Source organism: Cheilinus undulatus, linkage group 9 (assembly GCF_018320785.1).
Source record: "Cheilinus undulatus linkage group 9, ASM1832078v1, whole genome shotgun sequence".
Lineage (NCBI taxonomy): Eukaryota > Metazoa > Chordata > Actinopteri > Labriformes > Labridae > Cheilinus > Cheilinus undulatus.
The window spans coordinates 49,324,887-49,347,509 of NC_054873.1; the positions used below are offsets into that span (position 1 = coordinate 49,324,887).

The 22,623-nt window shown below is 38.7% G+C and overlaps 1 protein-coding gene across 1 annotated transcript in view; it reads left to right on the forward strand.

Moving 5' to 3' along the window:
• The first annotated feature begins 5,442 nt into the window (after positions 1–5,442).
• Positions 5,443–22,623, forward strand: part of LOC121515368 (cat eye syndrome critical region protein 2 homolog) — a 91,377-nt gene continuing 74,196 nt past the window's right edge. The window contains exon 1 of the mRNA XM_041796086.1: positions 5,443–5,698. Coding sequence (XP_041652020.1) covers positions 5,579–5,698 — 120 coding nt within the window. The 5' untranslated portion in view covers positions 5,443–5,578. The remainder of the gene's footprint in view (positions 5,699–22,623) is intronic.

Below are 22,623 nucleotides of genomic sequence, written 5' to 3' on the forward strand. Positions count from 1 at the left end.
CAAATCCATCTTGAAGAGCTCCAATCCACAACATTAGTGCCAAACTGATCACTGTTCGGACCAATCAGCGTCATTTGAGGAGAACGAGGCGGTAACTATGGGCGGGGTTTAGTTGGACTCAAAGCTGTTAGCAATGGCTGTCTCCAGGACGGTGATTAGCTCTGATTCAGCTTTAGTATAGCGTCAGTTTCACCAGAACTTGAATAAAAATAACACTAGAAATGTTTCACAACCGAAAATATGTTTTAGCTCTTCTGCCGACCGTCTTCACCATGAGTTTAAAATCGTTACAGGTGGGATTTACCAGGGTACCTACAGCCGTGGTAGCTGTTAGCTCAGCTGTAGCTGTAGGAAAGCTGCAGTTAAACCAGAACTTGACCACATTTCGGCAGAGAAGACGTCTTTGGACATCTCCTGACCTGCCTTGGCATTCATTTTTTTCACTGAAAAGCTCCGATATTAACAATCTACAGCAGCGGTAACCAGTCAGCTCAAGAGAAGTGCATTCGTACAACGTCATTTTGGCCTGTAGCTCTGATTGGCCTGTCATAATCATGACAGACAGAACGCTCCTCCTTTTTTTGAAAAGTCCTGCCCCTCCCAAACGCTTTCTATGGGAGTCTTCCCAGATGAATGTGACATGTATCCAAGCCATTGATATTTGAAATAGTCAATCTGGTGTGTCAGGTTAGCATTTGCATTAAATTAAAGCAAAATGTGACATGGGTTGAACATTTGCTACTCTGCCTGCTGCTACTATTATTTGCAGCTGCAGGACAGTCATCTTCATCATCCTCACTCAAAGCAGCTGTGGTCAACACACCTAAACTCAGTATCAAGTCCTGTTAAAATTATTAACCCAATGTCATAATCAGCAGGATAAAACTTAATTATCTAACGAAAAGAGCTTAGGTTATGATGTGTCCTAGGTCCAGGAAAATGAGGGCGACTGTAGGTAGAGGTTATCTGAAGATTGCAAGGCTGGCTCCTGCAGCCACATGTTGATGAATAATTGGGCAAGACACTTAAGCCCAATTTGCTTCCACTGCTTTGTAGTGGAATGTAAATGTGTAAGGATGTGTATAATTCTGATAAGCTAATACTGAAGGCCAGTCTCCAAAGCATCTGCTAACATTGTATGAATGTGGAGTGCATGTGTAAGTGCTATACTAAAGCCCATTTACAATTTACCAATGACTATTACGCAAATGTAAATAGAATTATTCACAGTTGAGGCTATCAAGGTTTATCATAACCTTGCAAAGCAGATAGATACACCCATTTCCTTGTTTTTCACTGGCGAATCCATCTTGCAGAGCTCCCATCTGAACCGTTTGGGCCCGGTTAGAAAGTGACAGGACCAATCAGCAACGAGGGGCAGTACTTTCAGGCGCAGCAGAGTCGTGACGTAAACAAGCAGCAGCAAGAGCTGGTGCAGTTATGGAGGAAGAGCTTAGCGTGGATGCTGCTAAAGCGCCAGTTTTATCAGAACTTGATGACATTTCTTCATTAAAAGAAGAACAAAGAACAGCAGTGAGTTGTTTTCTTTTCAAAAATGACAAAAGTCGAGTACTGACATGTCTACAGTCGCCATGTTTTGCGTTATTCCTCAGTAGCTGCACACGCGCAGCTTGATAGCGGCTATGTTACGTGTTTTGTTGCTCTGATTGGCCCATAGAGATGTGACAGACAGAACGTTCATCCAATCACACTCTGAGTTTTTTTTTTTCAAAGCCTCTGCCTTTTCTCAAACGTTTCCTGTTGAAGCTTTCCCAGATGGATGTGTGAAACACATCCATCTGGCATGTCAGGTTAGATTCATCACATTTATTGTGATCATTTAAAGTCCACAATCAATGCACTAATTCTTGAAAATCCCAACCAATCACATGCTTTTACTGTCTCTTTCAGCACACTTTGGCTAAGCCACTCTCTGCAGCCACGGTGATGTAAAATAAGCACCACTGCTCTTTTATGTCTCATTTCACTTTAAAATCTCTCAGACAGCTCAGTGGACAAGTCAGATGCCATCATAACCTTATGATATCAAACATTTACCTTTTTTTAGTGTTCCACATCCTGAAGGATCCCAGAATAAGTTCCTATTTCTGCTGTAAAATTCATGTTCAACTCTTTGACCAACCTGTAAAAGCAGGTTTGTGTCCAAACATGAAGTCGATTACTCTTACTTTAAGAAAGTAGGAAAATCAAAAATGACACAAAAACAGTTTTGAATGCAAATAGTGGAATTTTATGTGATTAACTACAGAAATCCTGAGAATCAAATGTATTGTTTTTGACATCCCTAGTTCAAATGTAACATAAAAAAGTACAAAATCTAGGTTTTAGTTCGGTAAACAGTTTTTATTTCATTCACTAAAACTCTGACAAAATGTTCATGGACTCTTTTTTTCCCATGAGGAAGACTAGACTAAGACTAGGCAAAAGAAGATATCTGGAGATGAAACTCTGACTAAACGTAGGTTTAGTTTTGATCTTATAACTTCTGTTTTAGCAAAAAAATAAATAAATTTGTTATTTTGCCCCAACACCTTTTTCCTCAAAGTTTCCACAACCCTATAGCGCCCCCTTGTGCTGGTTTGGACCCCACTTTAAAAACTAAATGTATCTAGATCTCAGCCACTGAAGGTCTTGTAATTGTTTTACATGATTATGCTCTTCAGACAGTCCTGAAGGATTATTGAGCTCTCCTATTGCACCACCTTTTGGCCACAGTGTAAACTTGCACACAGAAAACATCATGAATCAGATTATTTCATGTAATGCCATTAAATTTGCTGAAATGGGGAAAAACTTTTCAGCTGCAGGCTAAAAGAGAGTCAGTGAACATTGTAACATACAACCCAGTCCAGTTTTATCCTTGGATGTCTCCTCCATGCTTTAAATTCAAGACAGAAGTTGGATTTTGTTACATTTGGAGCTGTCCTCTGATATTTGAATTTTGGGAAAAGGTTTATTTAATTTTTGCTAAGATCTCATAATTAAGTCCCGTTTTGTTTCAGTTAATCTCTCATGACTTTCTCTGATGAATATCCAGAAAAAGCTTTTGTATAAGCTCATTCTCTCAGCAAGAAAGTGTGTTCAATTTCAGAGGATTAAATTCTAACCTTCAGCAATCAGTCTGTGATAGTGATCAGTGATTCCCAACAAATACACTGAATTTTATTTGTCTTTTCTTTTTTCTTTTCTTTATCTTTTTTGGTCTTATTGTTTTTTCTAATTAACCAGGTTTATTTCATTATACATTGATTATTTGTGGAATTATTTAATATACAAAATTTATATTATGTGAAAATATTTAATGCATTTTTATTTCTTGCACTGCTTTGGCAGTAACTGATCTGTCCATGCCAATAAAGCATAGTGAAATTGAATTGATGCAGGGTAAATCCAAAAGTTTTGCTAATGTGTCACTGAGGTTTTTGCTAAGCTATGGGTGCCTCCCGTAAACTACCAGGCTGCAAAGCAGACTTAGTACATGGGGGTGCTATGATGTAGACTGGGGCTCTGCTGGATCTGTGAACCCTTAAGGCTCCCTCTTAAGTCTGTTATTCTGTTTTATTGCCTACACAGATTATTTTATGTGTAATATCTGACCTGTGGAAATGTCCATGTTTAGCTCTTTGTCTTGCAGCTGTTGGAGGGTACGTTGGATCATTTTGTTTTGATTTCACTTTTTTTTTACTTTGCTCATATGATCTGAAACTCACACACCAGTCTTTTCTGTCATCTAAGTTTTTGACTGTTTTAGGTTTAGATAAAATCTCATTTTTAGAAATTGCTCGATGTTTTTCTTGTATATCTTAGAAGATGAAACATCTGCATTAACAGGAGCTCATGGCCCTCTCTCGAGTGCCGCCATCAGGACATTTGATTTTTCTGCAGCTTTGCAGGCCTGTTGAATCAGGTTTCAGTCAGCTGAGGTTGTCTCATTTTTTGGTACTTCAGTACTTCTCCAAACCACGTGTTTTTAATCGATCAAATATTTGTTATATTAGTGATCAATGCCATGAAAAAGTACCAGGGCTTTAAAAAAAAAATCATTTATTTGCCCAACTGTGAGATCCTGAGCAAACATGAATCTTTGGTTGCAGTTAATCATTTTGATCCAGTTAACCCAGGAGGATTAGCATTTTAATCAGACCCTACATCCCAGAGTTTTAACACTTCACTTCACTTCTGTGCCCACCTGTGATTTATGGATGGAGGAAATGGCTAGTGTTATAGAAGATCTGGGACCCCGATTATTTTTTTCATAATTAAAAAAAAAGTAATATGTTGTTAAACTGTTTTGCTGGTATTTTGTTATATGATTTTTTTTTTATATAAATATATAGTTGTATAAAAACGTTGTAAAAAAAAATTAATAAACAAGTTACATTTTCATAGGGAGGCTAATATTTTAGGCTGCATCTGTAACAAATACAATTGCAATTGCAATGTTATGGCACCAGAAAATTTCCAAAATATTTATGCAATGCAGACATTGTGCAGGAGTTTGCATGCAATCTTTGTGGATTAAGAAAAACTTGAAATGACTTAAAACTAAGTGCCCAGGACTTAAATGTTGTCACCGTGGTATAACTTTGAGGTTGAAATTCTAGTTTTGCATTTATAGCTAATATTACTTTTATTATTTATTATTTGTTTATTTTTAACAGCTCAGCTGGAATCTTAGGGAGGATTTTATAAGATATTGTCTAAAAATTCACTAAAATGTAAAATTCTAAGTAAATGCATGGAAGAGTTGCAGGCTCGATGCTTGTACTTTTTATATAATGCGAAAGAGGGAGCCCTTGCGTTGTGTATTGACCTGAGCTCTCACTGCAGTGATGTTTATACATCTTAAGAGTTTTTAACTGACTGTAAGAAAAAGTGAGCAGGTGGTTGAAACAAGAATTGGGAATCATTTTGGAGACGTTTTGTGGACAATTAGATTCTTTTAATGCTAACAGTACGTAATTTCAAACAGGTGACATTAAGAAATTAAAAAATGCGTTATGTATTCTATAATCCCGCTATGCAAGCTTATCTTTGTACATGAAAAACTCGTATTTCTAATGTTACCTGGTTCCTACCTGGTGAAGGCTAACTTTCCTGTTTTTATTCATTCTCCATTCAAAAGCATTCCCTTTAAACGGCTGCTGCATTATTGAGCAGATAAGGTACAGCTGTCAATAGACAATTACTAAAATATATAAAATTCCAATAATGTTCAAACTTTTTTATACAAATGTATAAACTTTGATGAAAATAAATCGTGATGCCGGCACTATGTTGTTATTTTAGCACACCTGGAGTAAAAGCAAACTAATGAAAGTTATCGCCCCCCCCCACGCTGCCGCGTAGTGGTACAGTCCTTCCCATCTGTTCAGCTCCACTGAGGCTCTGATTGAAACAGATTGAAGCGCTCCGCGGGTCGCAATGGCAACTGTCCGAACACTACGGCGACAGCAACTTTTGTCGTATTGGTAATGACACGGAGACATTTTAAGTCGGCTTTAAATCTACTTTCTGATGTGAGAAACAAACGTGGCTCATTTTCTTCAGTCCGAAAATGTCAGAGGGATGTACAGTTTCAGTGGAAGAGATCCAGTGTTGGTGGGAAGTCCCCGCCATAGCTCACTTCTGCTCCCTGTTCAGGACAGCGTTCAACCTCCCGGACTTTGAAATAGAGGTAATTCGCCGCTACGGCAGCTAAAAGTTTTATAAGTGTGTTTTATGGCGGAAATGAAAAGTTGTTTGTGTCATCTTTTTTGTCTACGAGGTGTGTTGAGTGCATAACTATTCTCCAGGTTAACCAGCTTATCGAACTTCTCCCTCGATAACGTTACCGAGGCAATCCTGTTAGGTAACGGTCGAAAGCTAGCCAACTCGTTAGCACGGCTAAACTTTAGCTTTAACGGCTAATTGTGACTTTATTACAGTTGTGAATGCAACATGAGGCGCCATGATAAAGCAAACAGGAACATGTTTACAGTACTACTGTGTTGTGCTGTTATTACCGAGGATGTTCGTGTGTTAAGTGAGTGTAACTTTAGCCAGGGGGGCTCAACCATGTGCTGCCCGTTTGTTTTCATTTCTGCAGAGCCGCATGCCATTGTTTTTTCACATATATCTTCAAAATACATTAAAATAAACGTATAAAATATCGCAAACATACATAAAAAAGCATTTGTATCACAATAAACTACATTTAAGTTTATGATTTCCTTTTCCAGCTGCACTACTTTCACTTACATTGTTTATTTTTGTTTATTTTCTTGTTTACTTACATGCATTTTACTATTTTCCCACCTATAAAGGTAAATTTTCTGCATTTGAGGCACCTTATGACACTGATTTATATGGCTCCTCATAAATAAAATGATTATTCAGAGTTTGAAAGGGGCCCATGATTCACATCTTACACTTGAAAATACACATAATTATGCATAAATGAATCGCATATTATTGGAAACATTGTTAGATTTATACGTTATGTGGGACTATAAGGGAGCTATTTTGAGGCACAGCACCCAGACATACAACTCAACTCCTTTTGTGAGAATAATGGAAATATTCAAGCCAATATATGTCAGAAATGTCCTGCGAAAATCTTCATTTTTCGTTGTATAACATAAAAGCCAGTTAAACCAGTGAGATATAATCAAGTGTAATCATCTGCCAGTGTATTTTAGACGGAACTTTACTTGTAATCCAGCTCAAAATCATTTTCTAGAACAGAAAGCCACAGCCACTTTCAGTCTTGCACTTGTGGTCTGAGCCTAATGTTTATATTGAACATCGGCCTGATTTGAAGTCAGTTTAACAAAATGTGCTCAATCAAACAGCGATGAAACCTTCCCTAACCTGCAAGCACTGCAGTAGCTCCCAGTTTCTTTGATTTTAAAGTTTTTTACGCGAGTCTAAAGTTGACAGTTAAGGGGAAAGTTGCACATGTGTGTTGTTTTGTTGTCCTGTACGCACAGTGGACTGTAGTCCAGTGTTTTGGTTCCCTTTTCTGTCATATAAAGTTAAGTTCATTGCGTGTGGTTGGAGTTTATTGTCTTGCAGCCATCTGGCTGGGGTAGCCATAGGGACGCAGATGCTCCTCAGGCATTGTTTGCTCGCCCAAGTCTTGTTTTGTTGCAAGAATCGGGGATTTCACAGTTTGTTTCCGATTCAATATGTCATAAGAATGGCTTAACGGCATATACGTCATGTTTGATGTAGAACAAGACGAATTTTTCACAACATGAAGGCATATTTCAACTTCATTGCGCGTTTAGACCCCCTTTCCCTTTAAATTCGGTGTATTCGGTTTGTGCTAAACAGCGTATTCCAGCACGAATCTGTGAGGTGACCGTTTCAGAAATGCCTGCGATTGTTTGATCTATCGAGGAATGATTGGAGAAATTGTTAAGGTCAACATCACGCATCAACAGCCCCCATCACTCATTCACCCCCACCCCCCTCTGCGGAGAAACACACGCAGGCAGCGCTTTGTTATTAAACGAGCTGCGGGCAGATGGGGGATCGCACTGCGCCTAGTTTACATGAAAGTTGAGCGTCCTGTGTTCCTGAATCTCTCCTGACTGTCAGTTCATAGTAATAAGCCGGGTTGTCACGTTAACAGACTTTAAACTTTGAAGGGATACTAGCAAATAAACGCTTACAAGACTGCTTCAGTAGAAAAATAGAAGCCCCTAGCCCTTAGTGTTTGATAATCTCTCATTTTTGATTACCAAAGGTTGCAAGGTAAACTCTTAGACACACTCTTGGATGTACAAAAACACTGGAAACTTTCCAAGTTGAGAAACCTGGATGTTTTTGTACAAGTCATATATGTGAGGTAAAATCTTTATTTTTAATGGACATGTTCCTCTCCCATGCACCTGTCTAATGGCATACATATGATTTTTAAAGCCTCTGTACATTTTGATGTTGATCATTTTAGTAACAGAGAATGAAATTTTTATAAAGACACCAATAATAATAATAATAATAATAATAATGTCAAACAATGTCAATATCTATTATGATGGAAGACAAGGAAATATAAAGTAGACATAAAATAGAGAGCAATTTATTGTTTTTGATAACCCATAATTGCAAGCAAACTTCTGTGCCCTGTGCAAATTTGAGAAATATGCAAAAAAAAAAACTTCCAAAACTTTGACAACAAATTAGTGAAAGTAGAGCGAGCTTTCCTGTTGAATTTCTCTGAATTAGTGTGTTAACAGGTGAGGCTGTCAGATGGCCTACAGTCATGGGTGAAAGTATTGGCACCCCTGGAATTTTTCCAGAAAATACACCATTTCTCCCAGAAATTGTAGCAATTACAAATGTTTTTGGTATACACATGTTTATTTCCTTTATGTGCATTGGAACAACACAAAAAATCCAAAGAAAAAGACAAAATTGACATAATTTTACACAAAACTTAAAAATGGGCTGGACAAAATGATTGTCCCCCTTTTAAAACTGTGGGTAAATCATTTTATTCCCAGCATGTGATGCTCATTTAAACTCACCTGTGGCAGTAACAGGTGCTGGCGATCTAGAAATCACACCTGAAGCCAGTTAGAATGTCTAAAAGTTGACTCAACCTTTGTGTTGTGTGTCTGTGTGTGTCACACCAAGCATGGAGAAGAGAATGAAGAGCCCAGAATTGTCTGAGGACTTAGGAAACGAAATTGTGGAAAAATATGAACAATCTCAAGGTTTCAAGACCATCTCCAGAGATCTTGAAATTCCTTTGTCCACTGTGTGTAATATAATCAAGAAGTTTATAACCCATGGAGCTGTGGCTAGTCTCCCTGGACGTGGACAGAAGAGAAAAATTGACAAAAGAATGAACGCAGGATAGTTGGAATGGTGGATAAACATCCACAGTCAACTTCCACACAAATTCAGGCTGTCCTGCAGACTCAGGGTGCAAAAGTGTCAGCTGGGACCATGTGGTCATCTGAATGAGATGAAGCGCTATGGCAGGAGACCGAGGAGAACCCCACTGCTGACAAAGAGACATAAAAAAGCCAGACTGGAGTTTGCAAAAATGTACCTGAGTAAGCCTCAATCCTTCTGGGAGAACATTTTGTGGACAGATGAGACTAAGGTAGAGCTTTTTGGAGAAGCATGTCATTCTACTGTTTACAGAAAACAGAATGAGGCCTACAAAGAAAAGAACACAGTACCTACAGTCAAACATGGTGGAGCTTCAAGGGTGTTTTGGGGTTATTTTGCTGCCTCTGGCACTGGGTGCCTTGACTGTGTGCAAGGAATCATGAAATCTGGAGACTATCAAGAGATTTTGGGCCGCAATGTAGGGCCTAGTGTCAGAAAGCTGGGTCTGCGTCAGAGGTCATGGGTGTTCCAGCAGGACAATGACCCCAAACATACCTCAAAAAGCACCAAGAAATGGTTGGAGACAAAGCTGGAGAGTTCTGAAGTGGCCAACAATGAGTCCAGATCTAAATCCCATTGAACACCTATGGAGAGATCTCAGAACTGCTGTTGAAGAAGCACCCTTCAAATCTGAGAGACCTGGAGCAGTTTGCAAAAGAAGAGTGGTCCAAAATTCCAGCTGAGAGGTGTAAGAAGCTTGTTGGTGGTTATAGGAAGAGATTGGTTTCTGTTATTTTTTCCCAAGGGTGTGCCACCAAATATTAAGTTGAGGGTGCCAACAATTTTGTCCTGCCCATTTTTTGAGTTTTGTGCAAAATTATGAAAATTTTGTCTTTCTTCTTCAGATTTTTTGTGTTGTTCCAATGCACATAAAGGAAATAAATACATGTATACCTAAAACATTTGTAAATGCAACAATTTCTGGGAGAAATGGTGTATTTTCTGGAAAAATTCCAGGGGTGCCAATACTTTCGTCCATGACTATATTTTAAACTACCGTGTGTTTCTAGTAAAACCAAACGCTTGCATGCCTGTTTCAATACAACACCAACAAAAATAGAAGTCCTAGGTACTCAATGTTGTTGATCACCAGAGATTGCAATGCAAATTCTGCTCTCTTTTGAGTTTTTCAAAACTGACAATGTTTCCATGAAGAGACTTTGACAATGTTTTTGTATAAGTCATATTTTGTGCGGAAGTTTGACTCCAATTTCAGTAGACTCTTTGTTCTTCTATCCGTCTGTCTCATGGCACAGATTTTGATTTTTAAAGTTTTGAGTTTGTTTTATTGTCGATCATTTTAAGAACTGAGATTGATTGCAATTTTGAAGAGACCTGTTTTGTCTTCAGTATCAAACATTGTCAACAATACAACAACAACGAAATCTTTAGAAGGTGTAAAGTTGTAATCAGTTTTTATTGTTTTTATTACCCAAAATTACAGGCAAGCTACTGCACCCTAGGGCTGCACAATTGATCCATTCACAGTTGCACTTAGAAGAAGACCATAAGCTTCCAAAAAGGAAAAACTTTGTTTTTATGGGAAATGATGTGCTATTTTGAAAGCAATACTGTAATAACCTTAGGCTTTGTATTTTCTACATAACTTTATATTTATATGTTTTGATTTGAGAAATATGAAAGTGTGGTTGAAGGTGATTATTCTGTATTTGGTTGCATGAGATGGCTCAGCTCAGTTTCCGGTCTTTAACTTTACTAATGCTCCTGTGGAATAGGCATGGATTTTTGTTGTTTGGTGTAACACAAGGACCTCCTCGCTGCTGTCCAATGCATATATAGCCTAATATATTCGTCTTTAAACGCATGACTAAGCGGATCACATGCACGGATACACCCCCTCAGCTGGGTTTTCAAGGAAATATTAAGATGGATGTAGTGGTCTCATTCTTGGACATCTCAATCAGACATGTGAGTGATCAGGGTCAAAGTTCCTCTGGTTTTTATTTTGCTGCAGTTACATAACAATCTGATAAAGAAATGAGGATACAAAATTACTTCTTATGGTCTTTGAGTGAGATATATTATCATTTTCATGTCTAAATTGCACAGAAAGCTTGGCAATGTTTCTGTACTGAAACCATACCAATATTTTAAACTGAATGTGTGAATGAAAACGGCAAAAATTTCACTAGGGATGCACCGAAATGAAAAATCTTGGCCAAAACCGAAAATGAGGAAACCAAGGCCAAAAACCGAAACACCGAAAGGAATTATTATGCCAATTATTAGTACCACTGCATTTATGGCTATGACTGTGTACTAACCTCTCTAAAATCAACTGCAATTGCAAAAATGAATAATAATGCTTCAAAGAATAATTCAATTACAAAATTATGTAAATATTTACTAAGCACTTCATTCCAACGATACACAATATAAAATAAAATAAAATACAAAATATAATGTTTAACCCAACCGCACTCATGTATACATTAAATCAGTGGATCTCAACCTTTTATCAATCATGTACCCCTGTGAGGTATTTTTTCAGCCAAGTACCCCCTAAACAACGCAAAGCTTTTTGGCCAAAAAGAAAGACATTAAAGAGTGCTGTGACAGCCGTCTGATTTATCAAACTTTGTAACTGATAAACACTTTCAAGTGACAAATATTAGATTTGTTTTCATACATTTTAAATGTTAAAAATGCATGACTAAAGTCATGGCACATCTTCTCATCTCTAAACGTGGGAATTCAAATTAATGTAGCTATTGAAAACAGTGACTGGAAAGGCTTTAAACCCAGAAGTGTGCAAAACTCTGCTGGCTGCAGTGGTCTCTCTGGAACAATTTGGAAATAAAAACATAGAGTTAGAAAGAACTAAAAACCTGTAAATAATTAACTAATTATAAAAAAAGACTTCTCTCTTCTCAAACTGAAATCAGGAACTTAGTTATAGATCAGCATTTCTTCACAAAAAAAAAATCATAAACCTTTTTATGAATGGAGAGGTTGTGAATACAGTGATTGACAGGCATGTGCCAGTGTGGGTCAAACCATTCTGCCATGGGGGAGACTCAGGGGGTTTTAGGGTGATTAAATTTAAGAGCCTACAAAATATTAACTCCAGTTTATAAACTTAAGGTCCTTACACTCTAGACGCAATTTTTTCATGCAAATTATTTACACAAAATATTTACATTTCGAACCTGTAGCGAATCAATGCAAGCTTCCTCACCTGCAACATCATTTTGCAACGTGACATTGCTGCGGATATTTAATTAGCGCATTTGCACTCATGTGGACATGTCGGGCTGCCTGTTGCCTGTCTCCCTCTCTACCAGGCTAAAAAAAAAAAAGAGGCAAAAACACAAGAACTGATACAGACAGATATGAGGATATATCAAACATCAGGTGGTGTTAGAGAGGAGGACGTTTTTGTTCCTCTGTCTGCCTTAAAAATCGGCACCACCACCATGTGCGCTTGTTGGAGTGAAACTCACACAGCTGGAGCTGTTTCTAAACTAACGGGACTTTAGAGAAATATTTACCAACACAGTCTCCTCTGACCTCAGACATATGACTTCTAAATGCTCCGGATCAACCAGCTAAATGACTCCTCTGACCAGTCTGGAACACAAACAGGTGAGCCAGTCTGTGCGCTGTGGAGAGAGTTAACTCCTCTCACCACGAGCCTCAGCGGTGCAGTATTATAACTCTTATTAAACTTGGCTGGCACAGTGAATGAAGCCGTGAAACAAAACGGCACTGGCGTCCTGGCTGTGCGTAAAAGTGCCGCGTTACACACGGAGAGAAGGACAGAGAGGGACAAACCTCCTTTTATCTTCCGCTTCAATAGATATCGCTGTTTATCAGAGGACAGAGAAAACACATCGCAGACGTTATTATTTGAGAACACTGATCTAAGCACGTGCTGGCCGCGGTTTTTGCTTGCTTCATCACAATGTTGTGTTTCGGCCTTGTTTGTTTCGGTGGTAATAGTCTTTCGGCCGAAAACCGTAAAAAAGCACTTTTGGGCCATTTTCTGCCAAAAATTTTCGGTGCATCCCTACTTTATATATCACATTTTTATGTTTTAGATTCCCAATTGTAAATTTTAAGTCATATTTTGACCGTTTCAACTCCTTACTTTGACTTTTAATCCCATATTTTGACTTTTAAACACATGATTTCATTTTTTTCTAATATTTTGACATTTTGAATGAACAGTTTTTACTTTTTCTATCATATTTTGACTTTTTACATGCCAATTTTAAATTTAAGTCATATTTTTAACTCTTAAGTCTTCATTTTGAATTCTAGGGAGAAAGCTAACCCTTTAAAGCAGTGTCATTGGCCAGATTCAGTGTCTGTCATCACACAGATCCATCTTTCAAAGCTCGAATCTGAAACGACTGTGCCTGGTCTGAGAACAGTTCTGACCAGTCAGCATCATTTTAGGAGAACAGGGCGGTAGCTACGGGCAGTGTTTGGTTGTACTGGATCTGGAAGCTGGTAGCAATAGCTGCTGCCAGTGTAGCTCCCAGCCGGGATGGAGCTATAGTAATGGGGTAGTTTTGACTCTTCTCCTGACCTGCTTTTGCATGAGTTTGCAATAGTTCCAGATGAGGTTTAGTTGTACTAAAAGCTGATTTATACAATGGCTGCTGCTAGAGTAGCGATAAGCTTGGATGTAGTGCAGTGACTTTATTGAGAGAAGAGCATAAAAACCACGTTATTTTTGCTTGTTTCCTCTGCTCCTATTCTAGTGTTGGATTGTTCTTATTCCTTTCTTAGCGTGTGCTGTATAAATCTAGCACCTCTAATGCTGTTATATATCATGTTCTGGGCAAGAGGAAGACTAAATCTGCTTATGTGGCTGTGTTTATATGGTGACTTGTATTTGGAGGGTTTTATTTGGCTGATGGTTTAGTAAGAGCTGAAGAAGAGGTATAAGTCACTTCTGGTTTGGTGATACAATCAGTCCATCAAACGGTGTTGCACTGAGATAAGACTGCCCATCCTTATATGTGGAGCAGGATCTGGTCTGTTGTACAGAAATAAGCACTACCTTACTCCAACCCACTGCCTCCCAAATTTAGAATAAGGTTGCACAAGCTCTAAATACCTCCATATTATACGTGGCACTTGATTGAAACAACACAGTCTCCATTATTTTAGAGATGATAGTATTGGAAGTATTGGATAAGGGTGCTAGAAGATTTTACCATAGTAAGTTAATGATCAGTACTGCAGATATGAAAAATTCAGCTGATATTTAGAATGTAAAGAATGCTAGTGAATATCTGCCTTTATTGGTTGAAAATTTTGGCAGTGAATGTGAATAAATATTAGTTTTAATACTGATATCAGCTAAAAAATATTTTTTAAACACTGAATACTGGCAAACATCCGATCAACATCTCTTATCAAAAATCTGGAAAGTAGTCCAGCGCCAGTAGTCAAGTGGTTAAAGCACCATGTACGCGGGCGGCCCGGGTTCAATTCCGGCCTGTGGCACCATTTCCCGCATGTCTCCCCGTTCTCTTCCCTGTTTCCGAGTCTGTCTCACTGTCCTTCTCTATCTAATAAAGGCTTGAAAAGGCAAAAATATGTTTAAATAGTTTGGGTTATCAGTTTTTGCCAGTGCATTATTGCAATGGTTACATTATGTACTTAATGCAGATTCTTTTGCTTAAAAACAACAAATATACATCAATATTGGGTACCTAGGACATATTGTAATGTTGCCATTGCAGGTACTAATAAGGTTTTATTTTTCAAAGTCAGATTTTTAAGTTAAAATTCTTTAGCTTTAGAACTTTTCTGTCACAGCTATTGAAATGATTTGTTGCTCGGTGTCTTGTTTGCACAAAAACACTGACAGAGTTTCTGCATATTACACATGTCCCATGGTTTTTTTGTAAATTTAAGATGATGCGTAAGAGTTTGGTTGAAAGTTCTTGTATTTAAAAACTAGAAATGAACTTTTTACACATATTTTAATGTAGTTCAGACTAGGGCTGAACTGTTTGAGAAAATAACCCAATTAATTTTCTTTCCCAACATTGCTATTGTGAATTAATTTGCAACTATTTCAAGTTCGTTGTCATTGGAAAGAATTATCATTTTTATGTAATCCTCATTTTGATGAAGATAAGCATCTCCAAAATCATAGAAAGTAGGATTTTTTAGCAAACTATTCTAAAAAAAAAACAAAAAACAAAACAAAACAAAGAAAACCCAGACATTTACTCACATTTGAGATTAAAGAAACATTGCATCTGGAGGCTATATAGGGCCCTAGGAAATCTGTTTTATTTTTTTCCAAATTCCGTTTTTTTCATTTTAATTTTTTGGAGTTCAGTTTTTTAACCTTTCCACTATTTTTACCATAATAGAGAGTGTCTTTTTATGTAAATGAATCAAATGTTCACTAATTAAATAGAAATAACCTTAAATTGATTTAAAAAAGGGCCACAGTTGGCCCAGGAGCCATTGTTTGGATAACCCTGATATAAAATAATTATAACCAGTGTAACTGTCAGATTTTTCCAACATTTTAAGACACATCCACGTGTATAATCACATCCTAACTGATGTTTATAATGTAAATAAATCCTTCTGTTCTGTCAAACACAGAGTGATAGTAACTTACTAAGAAGGTCACATTAAAGTTAAATGGTTAAAAGTAAACCTGTTACCTAAACTTTTCTTTACTCTCTCAGTCTGTAACAGTCCATGCAGTGTGACGCTGCTTTGTGTTTTACTCTGACTGTAACGGTTCTCTCCTCATCTCTCTCCATCCTCGCTGTCTGTCCGTCTGCCTCATATCAGACCGCTACGTTAATGCGGACAGGTATTGGCTCCTTAAGCAACCAAAGGAAACCACAGTATCTACAGGAGGAATTATTAAGCTGTTACTCGAATGTAACATCATTAAGACTGTTGGACTTCATAAAATCTTGAGTCCGTCCGACTCAATTTCGAAGCCTCTCTCTCCGTGACTCTCTGGTGTGGTGAGGTAAAATAACTCGAAGCATGGATGAGTTTTATTGTAGGTGTAACATTATGTCGCCAGTACTGCCCCTTGTTGAGCTACGTGATGTTTGCCGGTGTTTTACAGCTGCTTTGACATGCTGTTATTGTTTAGGCGGCGGGGTGAGTGTTTGTGATGTGAGGGACAAGTTGTGCCCCACTTCAGTGCTCCCCCGGGAACATATTCCCGGATATACATGCCTCTTTAAAAAAAAACCACAGCATTTCAGTAAAATTCAGTCAATTTTTGCGATTTCTGCATTAAATTGTAAATTCCATTTTTATTGGCCAATTCCGCAATCCCTTTAAAGGTGCAGTGTGTAAAATTGGGACTTTCAACATCTAACAGTCAATTCTGGAGTGTGATGCTCATTTCTCTGGTGATAACTGTGGGAACCAGTGAAGTTGAAAAATCAATACATGCTTAACTGTTATTTGGTTCCTTCTATGGTGCCATAGAAACAGGCAAAATGCAAAAATCCAAGATGGCAGCGTCCTTGGAGGGGACCCTCCCTATGTGTGAATAAAAGGCTTATTCTGAGTTAATTTAAAATATAAATTTTAAAAATGTGTCATCAGATGTCAACACTAATTTAGATCAATCTACTTATAAATGTTATGTTTCATTTTAACCAAGCTTGTTTTGCTAAATGCTAATAGGCTTAATATTACACACTGCACCTTTAATGCAGAAATCATAGGGCCCTAGCTATATTGTGATTGAATCTAAATCTCGGTTAATTGCCGAGTCTGAGTTCAGATCTAAAACACTTTTTAAAGTTTGATAATGAACAAATGAACAAACTTCAGTCCTTAAAACGGACTTTAAAGTGTAAGGAATGATGATGAGTAAAGAAAAGACTTCAGGCTGTAGGCTGTCTGTTGGTCCAGCCCTAAAATCCACAGGATTATAAGTAAGTTCAGCCATTATTTACAGCTGACGAAGACAGATTTTCATAGCTGAAATGTTGGTTGTAAATATCAGCAGAAATCCTAAAAATTGCAGAATCAGATAATTCACTTTTTAAGCTAGACTCTGCAGATAGATATAACAATAATATTGTGCATCCTTAGTTTTTAGTTTAGTATTTGTGGTGCTATGTGTTATAAAAATAGGTGCCTGTTTGATAATTACTGGTATAATAATGAAGTTTATAATTTTGGTATCACTACAGCTAGGGATGCACCAGTTGTTAAAACCAGGGCCGTTGCCAATATCGGTGTGTAAAGATACTAAATAAGCTAGCACATGGCCCATACTAAAACAGAGTATTTTTCTTTAATATTACATCTTTTGGAGTATGATGCAGTCAGGTGTGCTAAGCCAGTATTAAACTGACACGACACAACAAATAAACATCTGCTACTGACATCGATTCATGCCCAAATGATTTGCTGTGATGGCTAAAGTCTGTCATAACATCTAATATTGGCCAATGCAGATGTTAAAACCAATGCATCCCTAGTTCTTGCACATCTTTCTCTGCAACCTCAAATATTCCCACTTTTAGCTTCTGTCTTCTCACAGTCGGTTAATATAAAACAGTCAGAAATGGACTGTTCTAGCAGCCGGACACTTGGATCAAATGTTAACTGTTCAAGGTTTGTGTGTGATAGATAAAAAAGGAAACCGGCAGACATGTTTGTTTTGTTTAATGCCACATACCGACAACAAGACAAGCTGGCCTGGCCACTGTCATGGCTTGACTATCACCTCTATCTAGCTCTGCTTTAGTCTCAACTTGTATGTTCAGGGTAATGAAAAGTAATGACTGCAGTAATGATCTTTGTATGACTTGGACTATATAGTCAACAAAGTCTTTGATGTTGATTGTCCTTACTTTCCTCTCTGTGTTAGTGTAAGAATAGTTGGGTCATTTCACTCAGCTCTTGTTGCAATCCTATCTCTGGATACTTAGGTTGGATTACTCAAGAATCAGGGGTTGAAAAGGGGGCAGGAAGTGGCTGTCGTTTGTAATGACAGAGTGGGGGGCGTCGAGTGGTTTCACCCAGTCCTGGGCTTTAGTGTCAACACTGGCCGACATACCATCAGCCCTTCCTTGTGGATGTGGAGTCTTACATTTGCTGCTGCCTTCTTTTACTTTCTTTTACTCTTTGCACCTGTAACATAGCATCACATCTAGCTTGCCGTGTGTGGCTTACATTAGCAGTATGGTTGGGTGCGTTAGGATCGGTCTGTAGTAATTCTTCTCAAATGTTCATTCCAATTTGAATATTTTTGTAGAGTTGAGCACAGTAAGAGAATATATTGAGAACAGAAGTTAGCCTACATGCATTGTCAGGACATCTCTGCTCTCATCAGTGAGGTTTCTGCATATTATTTATGGTATTAGTTGTGTTGTTAGCTGTTTCTGGTGTACTTTGGTGACACAAAAATAACAAAGAAGGCTTACACAGTTTTAAATATTTGACAGTAAAAAAAGATTTAAACCTCTTCACCACAATTCTTGTCACCTTACACTGACATTCATTGCCCTTTGTCCTTTTTCATTAATCTTTAAAGTGAACCAAGACTAAAGTGAGCCAAGTCTGTGCCACAGGGTTTCCTTGAAGAAAGAGTGGTCGGGGGCACTCTATGACTCTTTATAAGGAAAAATATTTGTGTAAGAAGTCTGTATTGTCAAACTTAGTAGAAATATTAATGTGAGCTGAACTGTATGTTTTACCTGAGTGGGAAGAAACGGGTACAGCTACAGGTGTTACTGTTAAATATGGCTGGGGCTGTTATTTAACCATAGCAGTAATACATTGAGCTTGGTTAACCTCCTCAAATTGTGTTGAAGCTTCTTCATATAAATGTCTTTACTCCCCTGCATGAAATGTGTTTGCTGTCATCTTACTTGGCTAGCCAGATTTTCTATTGGCTGGGATAGAAAATTGGACCATTGTTCCTCTTCTAATGACTCTGTTGAGATGCTGCATCACTTTACTTCAGCTGCATCACTTTACTTCAGCCCAGCTGGTCCAGGATGATAAGAAACAACTTTAAAGAGTAGCAGAATTCTCACTGAGGTTGTATTCAGAAAGTTTTTGTTGCTATGTGGAACAAAATGCAGATTTAAGATTCACATGCTAAAAATCAGTTTCTGTGTTGTAAACGTGATACCCAACTCGCAGGGCTGGTGCCACCAGCTGTTTGTTGTCTTTGCAGGTGAATGTTCTCATAAATGTGGTTACACATTGCTTTGGTTGAGCAGTAAGTGAGCCTTACCTCAGAAAGCAGGTGGATTGGCCAGATTCTGCCTGTCATCAGGTGGATTCATCTTGCAAAGCTTCAAGCTGATACGCTTGTACCTGGCCAGTGAATCAATGCACCAAATAAAGAGAAAGAAGCCGTAGCTATGGGCGTGGTTTAGTTGTACTGCTAACCTTTTTTTAATTTACCAACCAAGCTCTACTGACAGAGAAAAATGGCTGCCAGTAGAGCTCACACTATGCAGTTTACTCCTCAGCAGTGGCATACGCCTATTATGTCATGAGTTTAGTTGCTCTGATTGGCTCGTCGTGAATAAGACAGAATGTTTGTCCGATCACACTCAAAGTTTTATTTTCAAAGTTTCTCCCTCTCCCAAACACCATCTGTGGGGTCGTGCTCAGATTGCTGTGAAATTAATCCAATGCCATAGATATGTGAAACAATGTCTGGCTTGTCAGGTTGAGTTAAGTTGCGCTGCTCCATCCACTGTGTTGGTTTACATCTACTGTAGATCGTAGAGCAAGGAGAGAAGGCCCATCAACCACAGTTACAACCCTGATTAGTGGCACGTGGCTGTGTTAGGGGGGAGGATTTTCAAATCAGGACTGATTTTAAAACATGGGAGACAACAGACATAAGGCTGTTGCTGTTTTTGAACTACAAGCCTCACACACTTCATGATTCACCAGGCTGCAATCAATCAATCAAACTTTATTTATGAAGCGTTTTTCATACATAACCTGTAGCTCAAAGTGCTTTACATAGACAAACAAAAACATGCATGCAAGACCACACACCTGTTGCTTGTAGTAATGATTTCACAGCAAATAAAGTCCCATGCAATGTTTGTGAGCTGTAACAATACACAACATCTAAATAGTAATGCTTTCTGTCTGCTTACTGTTATAGGATATCGTGGCTATTCCACTGGACGCAGCCTGATCTTGGATAATGTTTATCTTCAACTTAATATGGGGAAGACTGACATGATTGGGAGCAGTAAAATAAACCTATTGACTCTACAGACCTGACAATTATGTTGACAAATAATGCCTTTTGACAAGCCTTGAATCAGGTCCTGAACTCTGCTTGTCAGGGGGAAATTGGGCTAAAATCAGGCCAAAATTGTTTAATATATAACCAGCCTTAGACACGATACTGAACCACCAAATTTGGCCAAAATTTATATGAATAATACTTCATTCAAATTATTTCTAGTGCTGACTAACATTGATGACGATGTTAAATCATGTAGTTGGCTAATCATTCCTCTAGATGAGACCGTTCACTAGTGTGTGCTGTTGTAGTGTCTCTAAAACACCTGTTGTTTTCGCTTGTAAAGGAGACTTCTGTAACGACTGCCACATTGAGACTGAAACATTTTGTTGTCTGTTAAACTGCTACCAGGATGGGTATGAACAAACCGAGAGGTTCAGTAGTACTGTGGCTCTGTTGGGGCAGCTCTTCTCTTTCATGGTGCTGCTCAGTAATAATGGAGGCTTCCACTGTATCCTTGGCTAGCCTTACAACACGGCCCCTTGCACATTGTTCCTTGGCTGATACACTTCACTGTCCCTGGTTTCCACTTTCCTCTGGCTGTGTGTGTGGAGGAGAGAGAGACGTGTATGAGATGAAGAGGAAGGGGGAAAGGAAAGAGGACCAAAAAGAGAGTGAGGGAGTGATCTGCAGGAAACAAGCTCAGGGTCAACCCGCCTGTCCTCTCTGTCTAGCTTCTTGTCTCTGCGGCGTATGCTTGAGTTCTTGGCTATGTATCTGTGAAATGACGCTTGAAATCCCAACGCCAGCAGACGCTGCAGGCCTCTGTCGCTGGTTCCTCAGACATAGACCTTCATGCCAAGGACCTTTGTCCCTGTCATCCCCACTCTCCATGCTCTGCTGGCAGCCCATTTGGCACACTGTCGCTCATTTTTTTCCATGTATCTTCATCAGCCGCCTGTCATCATCCCTGTTGTGATTTGAATTGACCTCAGCTTTGATGATTGTTTTAAAACCCTGTGATTTACTGAGATACAGGAACTTTCTGAGCCTTCAGACTGGCGTATTGGTTTTTGTTTCATGTCCTCTTTTAAAAATAACCAAAATAGCTCTTAGCAGTTTTCATTGAGCATCTGCTGGAGTAAAAGGTCCCTTAACAGAATTTTTGGCAGGCACTATCACAAGTTAACTTAGTTAATTTGACAAGAACGAAGAGAAGAAAGGGAAATTTCACACTTAAGTGCTGGCCAAGCCAATCATGGATCATTATAAAGAAGACTACATCATGCCAAATGACATTTAAACCTATTTATTATGGTATAGGAAGCTGAAAACTTTGCTTTTGTTGCTGATAACACATTTTTTCCAGTGATTTTCAGTGACAGATTTTTAGTTGAATAGTACCGGTGAAGGTGGTGCACTTTACACCTCTCTGAAGTCATTAAAACCAATACTAATTTGAAAACTCAGTATAACTACAGAACCCCCCCCCAAAAGACTTCATGTGTAACTCTCTCCAGTCCCCATCCTACTGTCCCACAGCCCCATATCCATTATCAACCTCTTTGCCCCATCCCCTTCCCGAGCCCCAGCCCCTGGCATCACCATGACTAAACCCCAGATGGTGGGTCTTTCTTTCCCTTCCCCCTGAAGGGTGGAGGCTCTCCTCTCTGACTGGGTGCTATCTGCTGCTGCTGCTGCCACAGAAGCCTTTCTGGGGAGGGGGCTCCTGTTTTTGCAAAGCCCTTGGTGTGGTTGTAAAAGAAGATTTAGTCCTATTAGATCTGGTAAATGAGCGAGAGCAGGCTGTGTTTGAACACGTCCTTGTTTCTGTTGTCTGGAAAGAAAATGGATTAACATGGAGAACAGGATCAAGGCTTAAGAATTGCTCCATTTTGGTCCAGCTCTAGACAAACACCAGTGATGGTAATTTACAGTAATTCCAGGGTATGTATGTGTGTGGGGGTGTGCGCGTGTGTGTCTATATATATATATATATACACTACAGCTCAAAAGTTTGGGATCACTTTCAAATGTCTTTGTTTTCCAAAGAAAAACATTTTCATGCAGTTCACAAACAGTTATCAGCAACTGTCAGTCCCCTAGCATGGCTGCTAATCCAAATTCATCATGCTGCACAGCTAAAAACCATTTTACTAAAAAGGGAGCAAAGATACTGGACACTGGAAGACCAGAATAAACTGCTGGATAAGTCCAAGTTTGAGGTCTTTGGATCAAACAGAAGAACACTTGTGAGATGCAGAACAAATGAAAAGATGCAAGAACAGTGCCTAAAACCATCAGCCAGAGAGGTGGAGGCAGCGTGACAGTCTGGGGGGCTTTGGAGGTGGTAGAATAGGAGATTAGGAAAGAGTGGAAGGGAATGGCTCTACAGCTATCACAAAATTTTTCAATGCCATGCCATACCCTGTGGTCAGCACTTGCTTAGGGCCAATTTCATCCTACAGCAGGATAATGACCCAAAACACGCCTCCAAAATG